The sequence below is a fragment of the Cydia fagiglandana genome, chromosome 6, assembly GCF_963556715.1.
Source record: "Cydia fagiglandana chromosome 6, ilCydFagi1.1, whole genome shotgun sequence".
NCBI lineage: Eukaryota > Metazoa > Arthropoda > Insecta > Lepidoptera > Tortricidae > Cydia > Cydia fagiglandana.
The window spans coordinates 18,346,562-18,371,459 of record NC_085937.1 but is presented as its reverse complement, the minus strand read 5'-3'; the positions used below and the strand labels follow the sequence as shown (position 1 = coordinate 18,371,459).

Genomic DNA, 24,898 nt, shown 5'->3' with positions numbered 1-24,898 from the left:
TATTGTTTTAAAACAATTTAAACATTCCACTGCCTTGCACGCGCACTCATTTCGAACCTAGAAATGAGTCCGCGCGAACGTTCACTAGGAAACAGGTCAAACCTGCAGAATGCGCACCTGAAAAACCGAAATTTAGGTATAGTTCCGCTGGCCGAATATTCGGCGGCCGGATACCGGATATTCGGCCGATGATCAGGCCGAATATCCAGTATCCTGTATCCGGCCAAACAACTATCCGTTGCATCTCTAATTCTCATAACACCAGATTGTAAATGTAAAGTTACTTACTATTCTTCAAAGACATGCAGATAGAAAAATTCCATTTTATCATCTAGTGTGGTAAACTAATTTGGTGCCGATTTTGAGTTATTTCCTCCTGTTGGCTGGTGGGATGGACTTTTTAGTGATAACCTGATAACTTTGAAAAATATATTTAAAAACCATTCATTTTGGATTCGATTATTAATGTTTTACAGCTAGTGTGTTCTTCGCGGTGTTGCGATGAAATTTTTGTATCTCAGCAAAGTTTTTTTAACCGTCGTGCCTCCAAACCCTCGTAACGCTCAAGATTCGAAATTATGAAATCATTCGCTTGCTGGGGTTTAAACTAGCACGAGGGGCTACAACAACTTTGCTCCCCTATAAAACAAATACCCAAATTTTATTAAGCTGTTATGTCTGCTTACCATTAGTTTGTCCGTACACTTGTTTGCCAACATCATACCATGGTTTATAAAAAAGCGATTTGCGATGAAAAGATGAATAGGCTTATTAGCATATTTATAAGGAGTGCCATTTGTAAAGCCGTCGTGTGTTTAAAAACTATAAAAACTCATGCATAATTTTATCCTCCTATAAGGCCCAGCCATACAAATAAAAAGCTAAAATTTGCTAAGGAAATTTGAACCTATAGGGTAAGAAATAGAGTTGATTTTGCGTTGATGGAAAATTTTACGAAACAAAGTAAAAGCGACTCTGTTCCAATTAAATAGGATTTAAATTTCATCGAACTGAAGACGTACTATAGGTAGGACATTGGGCCTTAGGAGGTTATTACCACTAATAGTGTACCGTATGTCTTTGGAATAAGGTATACGAATTATCAAAAAATATCAGTGGGTACGTTACCATGTTACTCGCTTGTCAAGCTGTCAGCGAGATGACCTTATTTGACCTTAGCAGTAAAATACAGGGTGTTTGGTACATCGTTTGCCAAATTAAAACGGCAGATAGGTTGAGTCATTTGCTATCTGCTCATGTCTAGAAAAAAAATTGGCCATGTTTTTTTTACTACCTCACAAGTTAAAATTTTAAATTTACGAAAAACTGCCATAGAACTGAAAAAAACTGTGCGCAAATTTAAAAATTTCTAGGCCTGGGAAGATAGCAAGTGACTCAACCTATCTGCCGTTTTAATTTGGCAAACGATGTACCAAACACCCTGTATATCGACTACTTATACCGGGTGTGGCCTGTAACACGAGCAAATAATTAAAACATAGATTGTACTCCTCAAACGGTGACATTTTTGTTCAACAACTTTTAAAAATGATGAAGTATTTAGACTCGCTATTTTTCATACAAAATAAATATTATCTTCAATGGACGCCATCACCACGCCATTATCAATGTGACTGACGTTGCTTGTCACGCCTTAAACATAACAACATTCGCAATACATTGCGTCTTAGAATAAACTTTAAAGTGTATTAAAAATCAAACTACAAGTTATTTTTAAAAGTCGCTGAACAAATGTTGGTCAGTATGAGGAGTACAGCCTACGGTTAAATTTTTTGCTCATATTACAGGCCACACCCGGTATATTATGTACTGCGTGGCAGACGAAAATAGTGCTAGCCCATTTTTTTACCCAACTTTACATAATTATGTGAAAAATCGAATGTGATCAAGAACCGTTGAGCAGAGGGCCTACCCCGAAGCACCTTCGACGTTTTTCCTCCCTGTCACACTTACGTACGAATTTATAAGTGGAACAGAGATGCAACACGTCAAACGGGCTTGGCGGTTGGCCCTCAGGTGCCGCAGTCGTGTGCAAAGTTAATAACGGGCAGAGGCCTACCACGAAAATCGCAATTTCGTTATCTGCCTCTCTATCGCACGAATATAGAAGAGCGATAGAGAAAGACAACGGAATTACCGTTTTTCTTCTTTCGTGGTAGCGGTAGGCGCTCTGTGGCCTATTTTATAAAGCTACAAGTTACAATTTACAAGCGGAAGTCTCTTTCTAACCCTATGTGTTAGAACGAGACTTCCGCTTGTAAATTGTAACTTGTAGCTTTATAAAATAGGCAACTGTGGCCTATTTTATAAAGCTACAAGTTACAATTTACAAGCGGAAGTCTCGTTCTAAAACATAGGGTTAGAAAGAGACTTCCGCTTGTAAATTGTAACTTGTAGCTTTATAAAATGGGCCACTGGAGTTAAATGATACGTTACCTTAACTTTGCCATTTAATTTTGTCACGCGCTATTGTATGGAGTAAATCATCCTGGTAGAGTTGAACCACGCTAACTTTTCACTTTACTGCTGTGATACATTGTGAAAGTACACATATTATTTTCACACTTTGACCATTATGTTAACACTCTTAAAGTTAGCTTAGCTCGACTCTACTAGACTATATAGATGTTCGAATTCGAATAGGTTTACATACCTATCCTATAATCCTATATGAATCTAGACTAAATTAAATTACGCCATACTTTACTAATAGTAACTTCTAACTAAACTTTAAAGTACAAGTACTTATTTACATTCCTTTTAAAATGTTTAGTTTTATGTAAATTGTTCGTTCTCATACAAGATTTTTTTGAGTTGTACAACCAACCATTTTGAGAATCAGTTTTACTCGTAAGGGCCGTAGAAAAATCTGCCCAAACTTTTTAGGGGTTAGGTAAAGAAATTTGTAAAATATAAATAAATATATTTGGTTAAGAATATTTAGTGTTTCATTTCTTATGTTTGTATAATAAGGTCATCGGTTTGGATTGATACCTAGCGAAGTAGCGAACGATCACCCATACAAATTTTGAATTTCGCGCACCTTACTTTTTTTTTTAGATATTATAGCCTACCTTTAAGCCAGCTGCCAGCTCCTTTTATAGTTTGGCAAACCAAATTTGTAAGTATACTTGGTCAAGCAGATCTTGTCAGTAGAAAAATAGAAGGGAATATCGAAGGGATATATCGTCTCATAGAAAATTTGAATTTCGCGCCTTTTTCTACTGACAAGATTTGCTTGACCATCTATAAATAAGAACACAATAAAACTATAAGTACTTAAGTCATAAAATATCACATCACTTAAAATAACATCTGCTTTTCGTTTTCGTGTTCTGCGGTAGGGCCTCTGGGGGCCTACCGCGAAAACTGGAAATCGCAAATTGCGTAGATCTATCTGTATTACTTCAATGAAGGAGTAATTAGAGTAATGCCAAGCGCGCACCACGATTTTAATTTTTGCGACACGATTTTAGAATCGCGCTGTAATTTATCGCAGAAAATTCAGTGCGCGCACTGCGATGAAAAAGTCGACGATTTGTTCATTCTCGTCATGGATGTCGTACCAGTCGCTTGTCGTGAAACAATATGCAATCGCTGTATGACTGAGTATTTATACCACAAAGGTGATCTCCTTCTATTTCTATAATTAAACGGTCAACATCTAGCGTCTCATCTTGTAACTCCATTGGAGAAGCAGGTTCCGATATGTTGACGCTTGGAGAGCGAAATGCCGACTGAGGTCCCGGCTGCGATTTTATTATCGCAGTGCGCGCGGGGCCATACAGCTTCGTATGCTGCAATTCACTTTGCGACAATCGCGTCGCGCGCTGTCGCGGAAAAATGTAACAAATCACAATTCACAATCGCTGCGATTTTTTTGTCGCATATGCGCGCACCGCCATATAAACCCATACGTTACATTTCTGCGACTAAATTATCGCGCGACAAAAAATCGTGGTGCGCGCTTGGCTTAACAGAGAAAAATGGGCAAGATGCCCACAATTTGCGAACTTTGATTTTCGCGGTTATATCCCATTAGTGAACGCAGCCGTAATTTTGACGTTTGGTTTCGGTAGCGATCTTTGAAATGAATTTCTATCCAAATGATATGATATATAACAAACAAAAATACATCTTAACTATAACAATATAAGGCGCTATTTACTTCAACGATCTATCATCAATCAAAACAAGAATAGCTCTATTAGCACATGTATTTACTGCCATAATTTGACGTTAGTCTTATCGCGGTCGATTATTGAATTTACGAAATTACGCTTTACAATTAATAAGCAAACATGAGTGACTTGCTTGACGACGATCTGGAGTTCCGCGGCGGTACGCTGCAGTTGTCTTCAGATAATAACACTGAAGAGCAAGGTAGTAGTAATACGCTGGGAGTTAACACAAGTAAGCCCTCAGTATTGTCTGGTGCGGACTCTCTGCCGTCGAATTCGTCTACATCTTCTCTTGCCGGTAAGTAGATATGAAGACCACGGTCATAAGCTATTGTGTTTATAGTTTTTCTATTAAGATATCAATTCGAATCAACACGTACACATTGTTCTACGTAATCTACACCATCATAAATATGGATTAATTAAAAGCTAATTGAGAAGTATTTCAATTTAAAATTTACTATTATTTTGACAATGTTGGAGGTTTAAATTTGTAGTAATTGTTTTGATGATGTTTAGAGCTTTGACAAATATATTCAGTAAAAAATATAAATACCTAACATGAAAAAATGATAGGTAGGTATAAACCTTTAATTTTACCTAAGAATAAAAAACCTCAGTAATAAGTTACTAGCAATAACAATATTGTCAACAAAGTCAAGGTCATTTAGAAATGTAAACATATCTCATAGAAATAATAATAATCATCAACTAGAACTAATCAATTCAGTTTTAATCAGTTCTGTTGTAATTATTGTCATACATCAGTATGGCTAATCGCAAAATTTTATTTCTATATTATTATTGATACTGTGTACTGGCACACATTTATGATTCACACTGGAGGTAATTTGTATTAATATTTTGGATTTTACGGGCCTATAAATCCTGGTCTTTTGATAGGCTTGTGTGGGTCTATAGACCCAACACATAGAGGCCCTTTGGAGAGCTTTAATGTCACGTCTGCTGGAATCCGTTCACAGGTGCAACAATAAACACCCATGAACCGGTCTCAGCAGGCATTGGGACTATTGTAGAAAAAGTGAATACGGTCTATGGATTGAAATTTGGTTGGGCAATAAGACTGGGCTATTGTAAAGAAGTTACCTGAAAAGGGCAGAGACGGGTTAACACGTTCATTGCGGTAGGAGGTCGAAAGACCCTATACAAAGTATGGTTAATTACGAGTTATACTAATTGCCGCAGCGAAGGTGTTAAAGAGAGAAAGAGAGAGTAAGGGTTGAGATTTAGTTACACAACAAATTTTTCAGAAGGAAGGCCACAAGAAGCCAACGCCTCAGCAGCACCACCTGAACCACAAACTGTGTACCCCCGCTACGATGTACCGTTCAACCGAGAGAACATTCAGGATTTCTTCACATTCCGGAAGGGAGTTGTCGAGAGTGCCATACAAGAGTGTATCACAGTGCTGCTGTTCCCTGAGGATGGGGAGTACCTTGGTTCATGGTTACTGACAGAGTAAGTACTAGGCAGGTCACACTATAAGATGCAAGACAGAAGTGGAGCTAAAAAATTCTCATGTCTACAGAGGGGTTTAGATCGCAAGGCCCACAATTAACCTTTTAACCGCCAGCAATTTTTGATCGAGCGTGCTCGTGTCGCCACCGACAGTAATTGTACCACGCAGAGTAAGGTTGGCATAGTTATGGGAGTTATAAATGTGCTGTAAAAACCAAATCAGATCTTTGTCTTATTTATCAGACTGTGGCGAAATGAGCTGGATATGTAATGTCTTATATATCAGACTCTGGCGGTTAAAGGGTTAATACGATAGGAAGATGAAATTATACTTACAGTGGGACCACTCTGGACAAGGGTGGCAAAAGAGAGGAAATACTGGAAGGAGTTGGAGGCCTTTGCCGACAGGCACACTGAACTAAGAGACTGCATATAAATATTTAAAACTAACTTACTATCGTAAAATCAACAAACATATTCAGAACAAAGGGCTATATGAATAAATAAAAGTATACTATGAAATATCGCCTAGCAGCATTTTAACCTCCATACAAAAAATGGGATTTGAATTTGAAATCAATTGCGAAGGAAATATAGTTGAATTTATTTTGTTTTGAAAACTCCCAACAATAAGAAATTTAAGTTTGTTCCAAGTTGTCAATTGTCTACAGTTGCCTCCAGAAACTCGCGAACTAAATTGACATGAGTTTGACAAATAAAATGATACCAGGAATAGCAAAGAAAAAATAGTCAGGGGTATATGTCGATAAAATGATATCGATAAGTCCGACACAGATATTGACAATATTAATCTGCGTTGAAAAAATCATTGCTCTGGCATCAAAACCCACGGAGGAAACAGTCGAGTACGTTTTTGATGGCCCACTCAGTGAACCTGTTATTTAATACGTCATAATTTCATAGAATTTTGACGTTTAAAATAATACTTGCACTGCGTGGGCTATTAAAATCGCTGCAGACTTTTTTTGGTCTAACTGTATTTAAATTCTGACCTAATTGTCAACTTGAATGTCCAGTTTAGGGACTGATCTTCTTTACAATCGAAGCAATAGGGATCACCGAGACGATTTAATTTTTACGTCCACACCACACAAAATAAATGAGAAATTTTATCTTATTTCCCCGTCTGGGTCGGCCTTATTTGTATTTAGAGCCAAAATCACTGTTTCTATGTTATCACCTACAACTTGTTACTCTAGCTGTAAGTTTTCCTAACAAATAAAATAAAATAAATATAAGAAAATATTTATTTAATTACCTACAATATGTTTATCCAATATTCTTGTATCGATTACTATAAAAATGCACAATTTTCGAAATACCAATTGACATTTGTAAAATAATTTAAATTACTTAAAGATACATTTTAACTGACCGCGCAACAGTAGCGCCGCTAGCGGTGAATTCTCGCGATATTCTCTAATTCAAACTTTTTAGAAAATATCGATATAAACAGCACTGGCCAAACTGTGGTATCATTTGTGCACATTGACCTGTCAATTTAGTTCGCGAGATTCTGGAGGCAACCTTATGTCTCAGTAGAAAAGCAGTCTTAAACATGAGCTTGCAATATCATTAACTACTGATCAAACTCTCCAGAATAACCCTATGGGACAACGAGAAAGAGCGGATAGTCCTGCTGACATCCCGGCTGGTGATGACCATAAAGTACGACTTTATCGCCATGAAGCAGCTCGACTTCAAGAAGACGTACCTCGACGATCTGGACACCATCGTTATTGGGGAGCTAGTGTACCCACCCTCCTCTTTAGTTCCGTGAGTTTAAAGCTACTAATATATTTTTATACACTTAGGTCATACTGAAAATTCGTGAACTGGCCATTTAGAAAAAATGATTCGTCTCATATATCACAATCCAGAAACTTTCAATATTGCCCACATACCACGTCGGTGGCAAATATGCATACGGCACATGTGACTGTAAGCAGTGACAGTAGCCTATGGACAGCTGCGAGTCTAGGGTTGTTACATACGCATAACACAAGCCTTGTTGAGCTCACTGTGGGGCTGGGTCGTTTTGTATTTGGTATTATTGCACCATAATATTTATTTTATTCCTTAACCGATTCAATTTTTCACATATCTTATGACTTATGACATGTTTCGTTCTAAATCGATCTTTTAACAGGTGTAAGGGGTGTCATTGTTAGAAGTGTTTGTTTTTTGTTATTTTAGTGCATTTGTTTTAGGGTATATGTGCTTAATGTTTAATTTCTTCGACATGTTTACCTACCTAAAGAATTTGTATTTTGTACCTAACACCTAAAATCGCAATATAATTTAACCTAACATCAACAAATAATAATGTTCAATTTTATTTACAAATATTTAAGGTAAAAATTTAGAGCACAGGCATAACCAGTATCGTTGCACTGAATGTGTTAACCTTAATGCATTTAGTCACTGGAGAGTCATCCCTGTCATTTTCTTTACGAAATAGTCTGCCGATTTTTGCGGAGGAGAGGACGTCAAATGTATTGCTATTTCTAACTTACGCCATGTCAGTCCATACAAAAGTTTGCACAATTGTGCAAGCTTTTCGGCAGACTGGTAAGCTCTTAAAGGCGACTCCAGTTATTAAATGCTCTAAGGCAACCTCTTTTACTACAGTCGGTTAAACGGCATAGCGACGGGCGTGACCACCGTGGTGAAGGACGTCGTGATAGACCGCCTGTGCCGGCGCCCGAGCGACGACGGCGACGCCAAACTCTTCGATTACAAGTATTTTGAACCTAGGTACTTTGAGTTGCGGTAGTTTTCAGTTTATTTGCTGGCTTGTTTAACAAATATCGATACCGTAAGGTTTAAATTAAGTCGGGGCACGTTTTAGAGGTTGGATATTTGAATTTTATAATACAGTAGTTACACTTAGTCCATATTTGTGACATTTTCAACCGAAAGGTACCACATTGTCGTTGGTCGATAAGGGTGATTTCAAATTGAAGCTATTTGGAACGCCTTGTTGACAACCGACAATAAGTACCCTTTTGGTCGAGAAAGGCACATTTAATTTAAGTAGCAGCGCTACAATGAAACGCGTACGCACGTGACTGATAACAATTGGTGCTGCCATTTAAATATGGACTTTAAGTACTATGTATGACGTTCAAGATCCTTTGACTGTAGTAATATTCGCCCTACAAGAATAGTACAATAGTGGGAATGAAATTAATTAACGAATTGTGCATTTTTAGGGTTCCGTACCCAAAGGGTAAAACGGGACCCTAATACTAAGACTTCGCTGTCCGTCCGTCCGTCCGTCTGTCTGTCACCAGGCTGTATCTCACGAACCGTGATAGCTAGACAGTTGAAATTTTCACAGATGATGTATTTCTGTTGCCGCTATAACAACAAATACTAAAAACAGAATAAAATGAAGATTTAAGTGGGGCTCCCATACAGCAAACGTGATTTTTGACCAAAGTTAAGCAACGTCGGGCGTGGTCAGTATTTGGATGGGTGACCGTTTTCTTTTTGCATTTTTTTCCGTTTTTTTTGCTTTATGGTACGGAACCCTTCGTGCGCGAGTCCGACTCGCACTTGCCCGTGAATGAACAAGCACTATGCTAACAAAACATTTGAAAATTAACTTTTTTTACAAATCGATAAATAACAGGGAATCATTTATATAAAAACCCATTCATACTTTTGAGTTCTCGCCTGGTTCGTGTTTTAATGCTATTTTAGGCTATATTTTTCTGTAATTTGTGGCGTTTTATTTTCCGTTTTCTTGAACTAAAGAACTATACTTGGTCAAGCAGATCTTGTCAGTAGAAAAAGGCGGCAAATTTGAAAAATGTAGGCGCGAAGGGATATCGTCCCATAGATTTTTTGAATTTCGCGCCTTTTTTTTACTGACAAGGTTTGCTTGACCAGCTATAGTTTTGTACTATAGAAAGTTTCATTATATGTACACGATTTTTTTGGACATACACATTGACATTATCATGTTTCTTAGGGTTCCGTACCCAAAGGGTAAAAACGGGACCCTATTAGTAAAGACTCCGCTATCCGTCTGTCAGTCTGTTCGACCGTCTATCTGTCACCAGGCTGTATCTCATGAACCGTGACAGCTAGACAGTTGAAATTTTCACAGATGATGTATTTCTGTAACAACCGCCGCTATAACAACAAGTACTAAAAAGTACGGAACCCTCGGTGGGCGAGTCCGACTCGCACTTGTCCGGTTTTTTCTTATACATATTAGGAATGTGTTTGTCAAGAGCCCTGTGGGCTCTGTCCATGTCCAATAAGGCTGCGGTGAGCGAGGGTATTGGACCTTAGCAAACTTATCCATCGCTACGCATTCTCGCACATCTCGTGGATACGCAGCCTAAATCTCATATTGGGTATTGCTACTGTGTTACTGTCAAGTATGCATTTGTTTTTTTTTAAGTATTTGGCACTTACAATTAGATTACATACTGCTAATATTTTGCTAACGCTCTTTAACACTATTAGCGCCATTTGCACCATCGCACTACCCCGGGATTAGCCCGTTAAACCGTTAACCCATTGTCAAATTGTACTGGTAACCATGGTATCTAACTCCAGGTTTAACCGGTTAACTCCGGGTTAGTAGGATGTTGTAAGTTGCGCTTAATTAACGCTTCATTAACGAAATTGTTTGAGCTGGCTAAAATGCAATAAAATAATTCATTAAATTAACTCTTGCTTAATAAATAATAAGGTCAACTGCAATCATTACAACGCTTTATTTATTTATACCTACGCTTTATTGTTACAGCTTTTTACTGGTTTGGGTTTCTTTTTATTAGATCGGTTTTTGCTTTTATCATAACATACCATTTTCAGACAAGTAAGTGCTAAGTATAGTACTTACTTGACTGAAAATGATAGTTTTTATAACATAACTTAAATTATTTCTATGTTAAGTAAGCATTTGTTTGAAGACTAAAATATAGTGTGCGTATATGTACAAAAGTTTTCTATTCGTATTTACAATTTATTAAATATATTCATAGATTTTTGCCAAAAAAACAAAACAGCTTACAGCTTACTGCACATTGATCTGAGTAGGTAGCACTTTTTACAGCATTTAACTGTGTATAAAAGTAAGTACATATGTGTTTTCAAAACCGTAAAATAAAACAGCTTTGCTACACTGCTATTAGGAATAACTATAGTGTTACAACATGTGTACCTTATAGTGTACCTTATACCGAAGATTTATTGAATACATTAGATGTGTAAAGAAAGTCTAAATTAAATTCCTGCTTCAAATTTGATAGCTAATTGAGCTAATGTAGACGCTGTACGGCTCATTATGGGATGACATTTGACAATTCAGTTACCACAAAATGTATGTAACTACGTACAGGCAGTGCTTTTCTCTACAGTTAGCAAAGAGAATTTGAAATAGAGGCGGCTTGTCAAAGTAGACTATGTAGCCACAGTAAATTTACTGCCGTTTTTCAACAGAAGATTAAAACTGTACACTCTATTCTCTTTGCAGCTAGTATGGCAACGTAGGTACTTACGTTAGGGAACTTATACAACACCATATACTTGTTGCGCGGGGCACGAGTTTAATCTTATACATCTTATACACTCAATTAATCTTTAGTTACACGTTGTGTACCTTATTGTATATCTTATTTTCTTACAGAGAACGCAACCTGCGCGGAGTCCGACTGATGTGGAACAAAGGAGAGCCGCTACCACTGAAAATGGCGTGGAATCCTTTTAGTCAAGACGTCCCATTTATTACTTTCGCGTCTCATCCGATTTATTGGCATAAAGGTATGAAATGAAATGAAAAATGTTCTTTTTTGCCCTTAGATATAACTAAACGGAGTAGCCATTAACAGGCGTTCTCCTCTGTCGAAAATAGGCGGCCAATGGTCATACACATTGTATGGACTGACGTTTATCTGACATGGATAATTTTTCGTTACTCATTTGACGTGCCCTTCCACCGCAAAAATCGCTGACTATTTTGTACCGAAAATTACAGACATGGCGTCTCCGTTTGGTTATATCTTCTAAAGTCTAAGGTTTTGCCTAGATGTAGAATGCAAAATAGCATAAGTCCGCTTTGTTTACGGTTTGTTCTCTTTGGTGCGATCAAAATAAAATTATTACAATGTACAGTCAGCAACAGAGGTTAAGTGGGCTAGGTGTTCAAAATCTTGACGCGAACGCGAACGGTTACTTTGACAGCGCCCGCCATAACAACTATAGTTGTCCTTGGCGCTGTGGGCTCGACTAGCAACGACGTCTTTAGGTGTTCTTGGCGTTCAAAAGGTTAAGCAAAAAATAGAGGCAGACAAACCAATTCATACAAAAACTTTTATTTCCAGATGACGAGGTCGAGGAGCGTTCCACATACGATATGGAAATCTTCGCCCAGAAGTTGCAGAGGGCCGTCGAAGCTATGGCCTCATCCTCCTGCTGTATACACCACGCACCCATAGTCATACAGAGTTACGTAGGTGTGACGTCAATGTTACATAATAAGACCAGCATGGGCTTCTTCAAGGTCAGAGGGAAGTTTAGTTTCTAAATATGGAGATTAATGTCTAAATACTGTGCAATAAATGTTATGGGATGCGGTTCTAAATATGGTGAGCTATTTGGAAATGCGTACACCACGCACCCATAGTCATACAGAGTTACGTAGGTGTGACGTCAATGTTACATAATAAGACCAGCATGGGCTTCTTCAAGGTCAGAGGGAAGTTCAGTTTCTAAATAATTATGGAGATTAATGTCTAAATACTGTGCAATAAATTTTATGGGAAGCGTTTCTAAATATGGTATGAAATAGTGTCGACGATTAGCCGGATTGTCACTGCGATACGTTCTTCAATAAGGCGGCCCACGTTTAGCCGCATCGTACATTGTAGAGTGACCAGTTTTTTTGGGTCGCCTACGTAACCGGAGTTTGACAATGTTTGCAATTTAATTTATTTCTACCATGGTCCCACCGCACTACATGTGTTTCTTTCCCAAAACATTTCCTTTACAACTTAAATAGACGGAGCCCCGCAAGCGGGGCTCCTATTTCTGGGCGGTTTGCCCTTCGGGCATCTGAAGTTACCTAACGAACCTAACCTAATTATATACCTACCTACGCTTTTTTCCCCGTAGTAGTAGTGTAATGTTTTCACGGACGTCTCACTTAATCAATAGGTAGGTAGGTTAGGTTCGTTAGGTAGCTTCAGATGCCCGAAGGGCAAACCGCTCAGAAATAGGAGCCCCGCGAAGCGGGGCTCCGTCTAGTTAAGTTGCGAAGGAAATTTTTTTTTTGAAAAGAAACAGTCCGATAAACTCCAGATTTGATGGACACCCCAGCGTTTGTCAGGCAGCGCCACGAGTGTTAAAAATGGGAACTAAAAACTGTCAAAGCGGCGGCTAATGACTCGCTGTATTACATTACGGCTAGCCGTGTTGAAGAACGTATGGCGCCGAATACATTCCGGCGGATACTCATTCAGCCGCATTCAATACGGCTAATCGTTAAACCGCCGCATTTCAAAACGCCCCTGTTTTTGAAAACGGCTAGCCGTAATGTAATACGGCGGATTATACGATCCGACTGCGACATATACACCACGCACCCATAGTTATACAGAGTTACGTAGGTGTGACGTCAATGTTACTTAATAAGACCAGCATGGGCTTCTTCAAGGTCAGAGGGAAGTTCAGTTTCTAAATAATTATGGAGATTAATGTCTAAATACTGTGCAATCAATTTTATGGGAAGCGGTTCTAAATATAGTGGGCCATTTGGAAATGCGTACACCACGCACCCATAGTCATACAAAGTTACTTAGGTGTGACGTCAATGTTACATAATAAGACAAACGACAAACTTGAGCTTCTTCAAGGTCAGAGGGAAGTTTAGTTTCTAATTACTATATTAACTGAGATATATGTCTAAGTGGTTCTAAATATGCGCCATTTTATAATAAATACACCAAGCACCTATAGTCATACAGAGTTATATAGGTCTGACGTCACTGTTACATAATAAAACGAGTACGGGCTTCTTCAAGGTGAGGGGTCTCTAATTACTATATATGAAATACATTTTGTGGGAAGTGGTTCCCAACATTATACAAAATTACGTAGATGTGAAGTCACTAATTCACAATAAGACCAGTATGGGATATTTCAAAGTCAGAGGGAAGTTTAGTTTTTAATTACCAAGGCCTATGGGTTATGGAGGTTAGTATATAATTAACGTGACATAGGTAGGTAACATTTGATGAAGGAAATTTCGAGATGCGAAACAATAAGACCTAAACGCGCCTAAACTTAGGACATGTACATTATGAACATCCATTCTTGCAAGAACAAACGCAAGTTTCAGCCATATTCGGACTTTAAGATACGTCAAATAATAGATATGAAAACGATATAGATTGGACACGTCAGTGTCAAACAAGTGTCAAAAGTGAGGTTTCTACAAACAAAAACGTCACTTTTGACACTTGTTTGACACTGACATATCCAATCTATATCGTTTCCATATCTATTTTTTGACGTATCTTAAAGTTCGAATATGGCTGTTTAGCTTCTAATAGGTTGGCATCTGTCAAAGGTTTGGATAGATGGCGCTAGCATAGGTTTTAACTATCTCTTGCTTTGTCTCAAAGGGTTAGTTAGCATATCGTCAGGTGACAAGCAAAAGTTACTAATTACTAAAAAAAATTTAAACAAAAATCGACCCTCTTTTAGTACTAATATGGTTCACTATGGCTATGACCTTGTGGTGGTACCAGTGGCGGATTTGCAGTCTTTGCCGCCCTAGGCCCCAAGCCTTGTAGCCGCCCCGTTCTCAGCATCAGCACCCATCATATTGACTACATTAAGATCAGGCAACGAAAATATATATTATAGAGGGAAATGCTTGGGACACATTTTTTACTTAGTAACTTTTTTGGACTCGTTAGGAGGTGAACATATCAAAAGTAGGGGGGTTTGGTTTAAAGGTCACATTTTTCGGTTTTTCGCTATTATATCTCAGAAACTATACGTCCTTGTGACATGATCATAGGAACATAGGTTTTACGAAAAAATAAGGAAAATCTTATTCATTTTAAGTGACAGTTTTACCAATAACATTAATTGACTTTTTATTTACCTACAAAAACTTTAAAAAAATCTAGAAAAGAAACATAAGAAAAACATTGTATTTGCCTATTTTCTTGAATAACTGTAAAACTATTTGTCCTAAAATTATTTTAAAAAAAAATTTGAGCTCAGCTCTTTGATTTGATATGTAACACGATATAGTTTGAAAAACTTTATATTTAAATTTTCTCATTTACCCCCCAAAAATGGCCTCCATATTTAAAATTCATTTATTTACGTTAGGTACACGTCCATCTTATGGACGTACGTATGGACATACTTACATATGTGTGCCAAATTTCAACTTAATTGGTTCAGCAGTTTTGGAGAAAATAGGCTGTGACAGACGGACAGCCAGACGCACGAGTATAAGGGTTCCGTTTTTTCCTTTTGAGGTACGGAACCTTATAAACGAGGAACAAGGCACGAAGGCGTCAACAATATGCGAAATCGACGCCACACTCGCGTCCGCGGCTTCGCGCCGCGATTCGCGCACAAGTGTGGAGGGCCCTCCAGATATCGTAAAAATTGTAGCTTGTAGCAAATTTAACCAACTTTCATTTTGTATAATGAATAATGATCATGTCGTTAGAACGCATAGTTTCCGAGATATAAGCGAAAAACTGAAAAATGTGACCTTCAAACATGTCTCTTCCCCCGGCTCAAGGGTTACGACCGCGCGGGGACTTTCATGATATGTTCACCTCCTAGATAGTCCAAATAAAGTTAGGTACAAAGTCAAAAATTGTGTTTCAAGCATTTCCCTCTATAGGTACCTTTTTTGAGAATTCGTTGCCAGGCCTGATAAATTTTGAGTCATTTTTTGTTATCATCAGCGAATTTTTTGTCACAATTTGCGGCCCCTAATATCTCGCCGCCCTAGGCCTACTGTGCCTTATGGGAAATCCGCCACTGGGTGGTACTTAATGAGTTTTGGTTGTCACCCAACGATATAGAGGGCATAAGAATCCAAAAAAAAATTACAGAATTTCAAACTATTCTGGCGCCACCTCTTGCATACATACATTACACAGTTGACAACTGTTAACTGACCTGAACTGAACTGACTAACTGAACTGAACTGAAATTTGAACGTTTTGTTTAGGAAATAGAGTTTATGTTGGTGAAAACTGAACAAAACAAAACAAATGCAACTCTAATCCCATTGAAAATGATTTAATTTTCATCGAGCTTACTTGTAGGCACTGTGACTACTGTGAGACCGTGAACCTCATGAGGTCAAATTATATCAAAGAAAATAAATTGTATTTTTTTTATTTGACATCTAAATTACCTACAGATTATTTAGGCACCGTTACTGTGCTTTTGCTTATCTTTTGGTACTTATCGCAATTGCTTGGTATTTAAATATTTTTAGCGTTCATGTTGTTTTTTTTTTTATGAATGGGCTTACTCATTTTACTGTTACTAAGCTGCATATAGGTATCTAAATTACCTAAACCTTTTATATAATTATAATGTTTATTTATGAATTTACTTTTAGGCGTTTAGAACAGTCATGCTAGTATTTCTTTTGGACTTGGAAAATATTCCTTATATTTATTAAAATCCAGGAGCATTTATAAAATTATAAATATAAAAATTGTAGATTAAGTGTAATTATATGAATTAATAGTAAAAATACTCTAACTACATTGTTTTAAAGACTTTAACTCACCATTCAAAACTTTTGGGCAACATTTTACTAACAACCTGTTATTAAAATAATCACTATTTTAAGGTACAGTCTGCAAAATTATTAAATTAGTAGACCTGCATATAAATCTGCTCGGAGTAATTAAATAACAATAAATCTGTATGCAGCTATGCTTAGCTAATGAGGTTACTGACTGTACATAAGTCCTAACTTTCCATACAAAATATTGTGATAAGTATTTAGTTTAATATGTACCTCCTTAAGGTTTCGAGTTCATCTTATAAAGGTCAATCACTTATTATTAGTTTACAGAAGTATGCCTATACATACCTGCCTATACTTGTATTGGCGGAATCAAAACCTCACGAAATTTCAAGCGATTAAAATACACTATATGAAAATATGTATAATAATGGTTATTTTATTTGCCACTCTCGCATTGTACTGTTAGAAAGTGACAGACCATAAAAGCGCGATCTCGAACTTGCGCCCACTGGATTGACATAGAATCAGAGAATTAAATATAAAGTGACGGTTCAAAATACCGTTACAAATTAAGTTTCCACGCAAGTATGACGTGATGTTAATAGCTGTTATTAAAACATTATTGTTCATCATCATCATCATCTCAGCCATAAGACGTCCACTGCTGAACATAGGCCTCCCCCTTGGACCTCCATACGTGCCGGTTGGAAGCGACCCGCATCCAGCGTCTTCCGGCGACCTTAACAAGATCGTCTGTCCATCTTGTGGGTGGACGTCCTACGCTGCGCTTGCTAGTCCGTGGTCTCCACTCGAGCACTTTTCGACCCCATCGGCCATCTTCTCTGCGTGCAATGTGGCCTGCCCATTGCCACTTCAGCTTGCTAATCCGGTGGGCTATGTCGGTGACTTTAGTTCGTCTACGGATCTCCTCATTTCTGATTCGATCACGTAGAGAAACTCCGAGCATAGCCCTCTCCATAGCTCGTTGAGCGACTTTGAGTTTTGAGATGAGGCCGATAGTGAAAGACCACGTTTCGGAGCCGTAAGTCATCACTGGTAACACACATTGATTAAATACTTTCGTCTTGAGGCACTGAGGTATGTATTAAAACATTATTGTTACATCATGAAAATATTTATTAGTAATTGTAGCTTTTGCATAAAATCGGTGATAAATTAGAGTATTGTAACGACCATGGCCATATTACATGAATGAATTCGGGTGATCTGTTTAGAATTAGTATAATAATGGCATTGAGGTCACCTGAACGGTAGATAGTAAGTTTGGTTTGCTAAATACATTTGTGCGCTCATTATTATCATGTACCTACAGTCGCCATCAGATATATCGGAGCGCCCGAGGTGCTCAAAATTATCTGAACACGCACTCTAGCGCCATGATGGGTGCACTAATGTACTGTACTATTGGTATATAGCTATAGTTATGCGAATAATGTGTGAGTCTTGCTTCAAAAATCACTACCAAAATTTGTGTTGTGTTATGCTAGTCATAATAAAAGAAACTTTCGAAGTACCTAACATTTTACATTAAAGTAAGGACGCAAAGCACGAATAATTTCGTACATTGAGCCGCCAATTTTTATCTCTTTAGTACGCGGATAATTACAGTCTGTCAAGCCATTTCCGTCAGTAGAAAAAGCGGCAAATTAAAAAAAATGTAGGGGCGAAGGGTATTCGTGCCATAGAAAATTTTAAATTCGCCTTTTCCTACTGACAAAGTTGTTTGACCGGCTATATATTGCTGTCCCGTCGATAATGCCGGTAGTTAGCGCCACTGTGCGAGCAGAACAGCAATATAATTGTGCGCGTGCGATAGAGATAGGAAATGGTGGGTCAATGCACGAAATTATAAGTGCTTAGCGTTCTTCTTCTGGGCGCTTTGACGATTGAATTGATGTTTATTGACAGTTAGATTTTATTGTCATTAATATTGTTGAGTGAACAAGATACGCAATATGCAATGAATTTATATGGCAAAAATGTGTTGCTATGCCAAAGTTTTGTATTTGCTTTTAGGTAAAGGTACATACCTATTATAGTTGTTTGTGATATTGTAAAGTAAGTTTTTTTAACTTAGTTATATTTATTTTTATTTTGAAGATTATTATTGTTGTAAAATGGGCCTCATAGTTGGTAATGTTTATAGCCCGTGATAAAATCACTTTAGTATAATAGAGTCATATTTATTATATGTTGAGTTATATACAATTTAGATAGTTATTCAATAACATAGTACATTTGCTTTGTTGTTTAAAAGGTGTTTATTGGTTACAGATACTGTAGATAATTATGACAGAATTTTGACTTCGATACTGTGAAATGTCTTGATACCAGAAAAATCTCAAATTAATTAAATATAAATAATAATGTCATTTTTATTGACAGTGTCTGACCACCTTTGAGTCTTGTCATTAAAATTACGTCTAATGTCTTTAACTATTACAAATTAAAAACTACTGAATTGAACTATTAGTATTATTCAAACATTGAAATCTAAATCATCCCATGTGCCTGGTAGTTGAAAATTATCCCAGAAGTTATCTTGAAGTAAGGTTAGCGCTGGGTCATATTCGCTAGGGCTTATTTCCCTAACATACCTTAGATTTTCAACCCACGATAAATCATTTTCAACGTTTTCATTGTATATTTCATTTACTTTTTTATGATTTTTAGGCTTTTTGACAGTTTTCGCATTATTTTCTTTGCCATTATAATCAATACCGACATGTTTAGAGTTTACTGCATTATCTATTTTCAGTTCTTTATTTTTCTTGGTTCTCCGTCTTTTTAGTTTGTCATTATTTTTGTTTGTTATTTTCTTTCCTTTATCAGTATTTTCTATGAAATCAGGTTGATGCACTGGTTTCCTATTTACATCGACAACAATTTTTGGTTGACTTACCATTAATTTTGGATCTGCAATCGTAGTATTAGAAGGCATAGCTGCCAAAGTTTTATTTATTTGATAATGTTTATTAACATTATTAGTAATGTCAGTTTTAGCATTAATTTCACTGTGGAAAACCATTTCGACTCCTATGGTTCTACCTCTTTCTTTAGATACTTCATTTGTAATATCATTGTCATAATTATCTAAGATACTCTGAGAACAAATATTATCGTCACACTGAGTTAGACTGTCATCCTTGTCTTGTAATGTCATGGTTAATATTCCAGTATTTACACGTTCAATAGAAACAAGTTCCTCGTTAGTTTCAGCATTTTGAATATCTTGTTCAATATCACTGTCATTAGTAATATCTATTACTTCAATATCTTCTATAGTATTTTTATTGTAAGTCGAATCATCTCCTACTTGAGCTATATTCACTGTTTTAATCTGTTCATTGAGATCTATTTCTTTGCGAGACACATCATCATCGATAATATTAGTTATATTATTATGCATTTCTTTGTGAGTAACATCATCATCGCTAACATTAGTTATGCCCATTTCTTTGGAAGTAACATCATCATCTGTAACATTAGTTATATTTACATCCTCAATATCGTTTTGGTTAGGAATATTAATATTCCTGTCTTCATCAGGTAAAGAATAAACGGGCGATGCGGATACTGCGAACTCGTACGTCATTTGAAAAGATTGGTTGTGCAAGCCGCTGGTATAACCATCTTCTTCTTCCTTAAGAATAAGTGTCATGAATCGAGTGAGTTTCTCGATTACCTGAAATGAGATAAAAAAATACAATACAATATGAAATAAATGAAATGTTAATAAAAATAAAAAAGCACAAAGTTTTTTCTATGATATAGGAGGCAAACGAGCAGACGAATCGTCTGATGGTAAGCAATGAGTGCAATTACCGACACCCTATCCATGGGCTGGCTTTTTTACCTTGGCTTTGATACCAAACTTGTTTGTTAAGCGTAGACCTTTGTAGTAGATACCTACCTAATGGACTACCGTTACTTTAATGCAATGGGGTTGGCCAGTGGAAGTTTTTAGCAGATGGCGCCATCATAGCTTGCCCTGTCAATCCCTAGAATTGTGTCAATTTTTTGTTTTTTTAATACCCTGGATGCAAGCTCTTTAAGCCAAATCTCATAGAAAAAGGGGCAAGCTATGATGGCGCCATCTATGCAAACCTTTGACAGTTGCCAACCCCATTGAAAGTTAATATTCTGACTTACAGAATATGAATGGAATGAAAATGATTACCGTAAAACCATCTACCTTCCTTTTAGTGTCAAATTGTATGATGCTTTTTTGTCTCTTGTCAACTTTCTTTTTGTCTCTTGTTATTATTTATGTCAAAAAGTTGTGGTTGAATAAAAAAATTATCTATTTATCTACCTCCTAAAGTCGTAATTCATAAACGCTTGTAAAGTCTAAGAAGCCTTTGATAATTGTCCTTATCCGTCATTTGTGTTTGTTAAGGGACAAAATTTAACAGAGGGTTGCTAAGATTTGTATTTATAGTTTTAGGGATGACCAGCATTCCTTCTTATTCATTAAATAAGAAATGTTTAATCTACCTGCAATGCTCGGATATTCGTGGGTAGACACCGAAGCTTCAGAGTGGCTATCTCTTGGAGGTAGTTTGCCGCCTCAGAGCGTGTTACAAGCTGGTTGTTGTAAATGTGATCGTCCATCTTCATGCTGATTTGTATTAGTCTCGTTGTTAGCGCGCTCTGAAATAACAGGAGGTCCCAACAACAACGGATAAGTATTCATTTTCATTTAAATCGGAGATGTAGCTTCAGAGTAGTAAGTGTGTACGTGAAAAGTCTTATATGCGCTACTTAAGAGCCCATCAAAGTACTGCTAAATAATCGAGATTATTTAAATTTAACGAATGATATTGAAAAAAGGGGGCCGCTACGTATTGTATTTAAGTACATTTTGAATACATTAAACCAGTTTTTATGTTGCTGGATTCGTCAATCTATGAACTCAAAACAAAACGGCCGTTTTAACTTTGGACGCATCAAACTATCTATAACCACTTCAAATTATATTTCAAACTTATAGTGACGTAATTAGCATTCATAGACATATATTTACCTCGTTGAATTTATTTTTTCGTCCTTTCTTTCCCCGTGGCATACTGTTATGTTTTGCAAACTTTCAAAAAGCTAGAATAAGCTCAACTATATAAGTAGCGTATAAAAACTTATCAAATGTATAAGCTAATAGGTAGGTAAGTATAAGTAGTTGTTTTTTCTACTTTGCTTTAGTACCAAACCTCAAACTTTTTTTTAACCGCGTTTTCCCGCCATTTAATTTTTTTTTTTTGCAATTTTAATCACGACATGAGTTTATACAGCCAAGTTTTTTTTAATGTTGCGATAGATATAGTTTGGCATGAGCCCCCTTTGTCGGTGGAGCATAGGCAGTGAAAATCATACCAACTGCAACTGTCTTATTTTTTGCTAGGTAGTGGATATCTTATTATAACTTCTAAAAAGGGATGCGTATACTAGTAGGTAATATTTCTTTTATTTTACTATAACTGACAAAAATAGTTTATCAAATTATATATAGCTGGTCACGCAAATCTTGTCAGTAAAAAATGCGCGAAATTCAAATTTTCTATGGGACGATATCCCTTCGCACCTACATTTTTCAAATTTGCCGCCATTTTCTACTGACAAGATCTTCTTGACCAGCTATATCTTTAAAGCAGTAACAGACTACCGCACCGCACCGCGACCTTGGGGCGCTACGGTAGTCTGTTATGGCTATTATATTAGTATGAGTTACACGTGTGCTCGTGCTAATTTAGATAAATATAATCTACCAACCAATTTCCGAATAATTCTATCTCAAATCCTGTGTCCAGCGATAAATCTGTTTTATCACAAGGATGACATCCCGTTTTATATAATAGGAGATAATTCAATACATAAAGTTTCGATTTAACATCAGTTCAGTCCGAGGCATTCGTGCCAACGACTGTTTATAGGTATTTTCTTAAATGGACTTTTCTGATTTTTAAACATGTATTTAGTTCACGCGTTTGTACTTCTGCTAGGAATATGGTTGTGTGATGCAGGCTACGGTTTGTCTGAACAAGATGCGTAAGTATTTTTACATACATTTACTGAGTTTCTTTTCAAAAGGGTTTATTTATGGTTTATATAGAGAAATAAGGTCTTTTGAAAAGATACTCCTCATTGTACAAGCTTATTTATTACAATTTAATTAATAAAAGACATCCAAGCGCATGCTTCGACAATCGACATGGTCAGTGAAGGGTTCCGTAGCCGCAGTAATAAAGATTTTTTTTAGGGAAAGATGGAATTTTTTTTTTATCCGGTAAAATTCGAACCTGCGACCTTTCGGAACACCGGTCTGATCGCTCTTTACTAACTGATGAGCTACGGATGCTTATCAGAAGCGTGCGAAGTGGTGAATTTTTCGATTTTCCTTGGCGTCCAAAATAAAAAATACCAATGCGGCACTTTAACTTTTCTTTTTTTCAGCCTTTCTGACGTAGAAGCCCCTGCGTACGTTCCAGCTTACGCAAAAAACAAACAATTTGGCACAAAAACCGGATATGGTACAAGAGCTTACGGTACCAAAACTGCTTATGGTACAAAAACGGGATATGGTACAAAAACTGGTTATGGTACAAAAACCGGTTACGGTACGAAGACTGGTTACGGCACAAAAACCGGGTACGCTGGCACAAAAACCGGATATTCGGGGTATTCAGAATCTAGAACTTGGAACTCGGAGTCTGGATCAGCGTGAGTTTTATTATTTATTTAGTGTGTTATTTTATGGCCAACCATTCCCGTTAAAAAATACCAATCTATTTTAATTTGATTTTGATTTGTATTTTTAATAATACCATTTTTTATGGGAGATGGATTTTCCGCACGTACATTTTTCAAAGTTGTCGCCTTTTACTACAGCATAAAATAAAAACGAGAAATAAAAACCTGTTTCTTAAGGCGTGTCCAGTCGGCATCCAGTCGGGGACAATTTTTCGCCAATCTGATTTAATTGTCCGATCAAATGCCGTGCGGACGCCAATTTGGCTCGCCGATTATGACAAATGTCACCGATGTTACCTATAAAATGGGATGCGGACGCAAGAATACCAATTTGTAACGCTAATATTCGCGTTCGGGGGCATTTTTTTTAAATTATGAGCGCTCAAATATCACCATAAATTTAAATTGGTGAAATTGGCCAAATTGGTGTTTGCGTTTGCACCATACTATCTTCAAGATGATTACATGATGATTACCTAATTCTGACTTAATTACGACCGGCCTGGCTTTGTCGGTCACTGCCTTAGCTATGAAGCCGCGGTCCTGGGTTCGAATCCCGGTAAGGGCTTTTATTTATGCACACAACAGATATTTGTTCCTGGGTCAAGAGTGTTTTCTATCCCCTCTCCCTTATTCATAAAACTGCCTGATTTAGTTAAATTATGTTTTATCCCTTTCTTACAAATACATAAGTCAAAATGACATGACGACAAACGATTCATAGCTAATTCAGACCTTTAGCGCGTTTATCGAATAACGCCATATATGTATATTAAGCTTTGTAATATCTTTAAACGAGCAATTCCTGTATACCTATTTCGGGGATCTCGGAAACGGCTCTAACGATTTCGATGAAATTTGCTAAATGGGGGTTTTCGGGGGTTAAAATCGATCTAGGTCTTATCTCTGAGAAAACGCGCATTTTTGAGTTCTGATACTTGTATGTATGTCTTATTTAAATATTTGTATATAGTATATTACAATTGTCTGGCCGACTCGAGATCGGGAAGACTGGAAAAAGTGGGAGGAGGCCTTTGCCCAGCAGTGGGAAACTATAGGCTCACTATAATAAATATTATTTGTTTATTAAATATGAGCCTATAGTTTTATGATATTTGCTGAAGAAGTGTCGTTTTGTTTCAGCCCTACATACCAGGAGTTGCAGCACAATGCTAACCAGATATTTGCAGGTCAGTAATAACAGTTTATCCTCCTAAGCCCCAGATTGATATTTGCAGTTTTGAATTTGGTACCTGATCATTTCTCAAAAAGCTTGTACATTTCGATCACATCTTAGATTTCTATAAAAATACTTTACCATCTTACCAATTTTTATAGAAATCTAAGATGTGATCGAAATGTACAAACTTTTTGAGAAATGATTACCTTGATTTCCCAATCGACCTAGTAACTAGACTTGAAATTTTGCCCCCTCTTTATATTGGTAATTTTCCATTATTAATAAAAAATAAAAATTACATTCAAATGTGCTTGGGTTAGCGTTGTTCATAACTATTCCAAATTTCAAATCGATAGCTTCAGTAGTTCTCAAGATATTTAGTGACGTGACGGACGGACAGAGTCGCACCATAAGGGTTCGCATTGTACCTTTTTGGTACGGAACCCTAAAAAGCGGCAAATTTAAATAATGTAGGCGCTATTAAGG

General features: G+C 36.9%; 2 protein-coding genes across 4 annotated transcripts in view; both read left to right on the top strand.

Moving 5' to 3' along the window:
* Positions 1-4,261: 4,261 nt before the first annotated feature.
* Positions 4,262-12,701, top strand: LOC134665431 (tumor protein p63-regulated gene 1-like protein). 3 transcript variants are annotated; one of them, XM_063522399.1, is made up of 6 exons: positions 4,262-4,500; positions 5,474-5,681; positions 7,302-7,478; positions 8,334-8,444; positions 11,353-11,486; positions 12,047-12,701. In XM_063522399.1, exons 1-6 carry the CDS (start codon positions 4,323-4,325, stop codon positions 12,247-12,249), a joined length of 1,011 nt encoding a protein of 336 aa, XP_063378469.1. In that variant the 5' UTR covers positions 4,262-4,322; the 3' UTR covers positions 12,250-12,701. The 3 variants fall into 3 exon arrangements, with proteins under 3 accessions (XP_063378469.1, XP_063378468.1, XP_063378470.1); XM_063522398.1 differs by having other exon boundaries at positions 8,334-8,459; XM_063522400.1 differs by lacking the exon at positions 8,334-8,444.
* A 9,517-nt stretch (positions 12,702-22,218) lies between these two features.
* LOC134665529 (hemocytin) overlaps positions 22,219-24,898 on the top strand; it is a 94,893-nt gene continuing 92,213 nt past the window's right edge. The window contains exons 1-3 of the mRNA XM_063522504.1: positions 22,219-22,530; positions 22,936-23,202; positions 24,376-24,422. Of these exons, the coding sequence (XP_063378574.1) occupies positions 22,451-22,530; positions 22,936-23,202; positions 24,376-24,422 (394 nt within the window). The 5' untranslated portion in view covers positions 22,219-22,450. The remainder of the gene's footprint in view (positions 22,531-22,935; positions 23,203-24,375; positions 24,423-24,898) is intronic.

Excerpts from the sequence above, each read along its gene's own strand:
- LOC134665431 (XM_063522398.1), top strand. The coding sequence starts at position 4,323 with ATGAGTGACTTGCTTGACGACGATCTGGAGTTCCGCGGCGGTACGCTG. Across the intron at positions 5,682-7,301 it reads GGTTCATGGTTACTGACAGA|AATAACCCTATGGGACAACG; the intron begins GTAAGTACTAGG and ends CAAACTCTCCAG. Across the intron at positions 7,479-8,333 it reads CCACCCTCCTCTTTAGTTCC|TCGGTTAAACGGCATAGCGA; the intron begins GTGAGTTTAAAG and ends CTTTTACTACAG.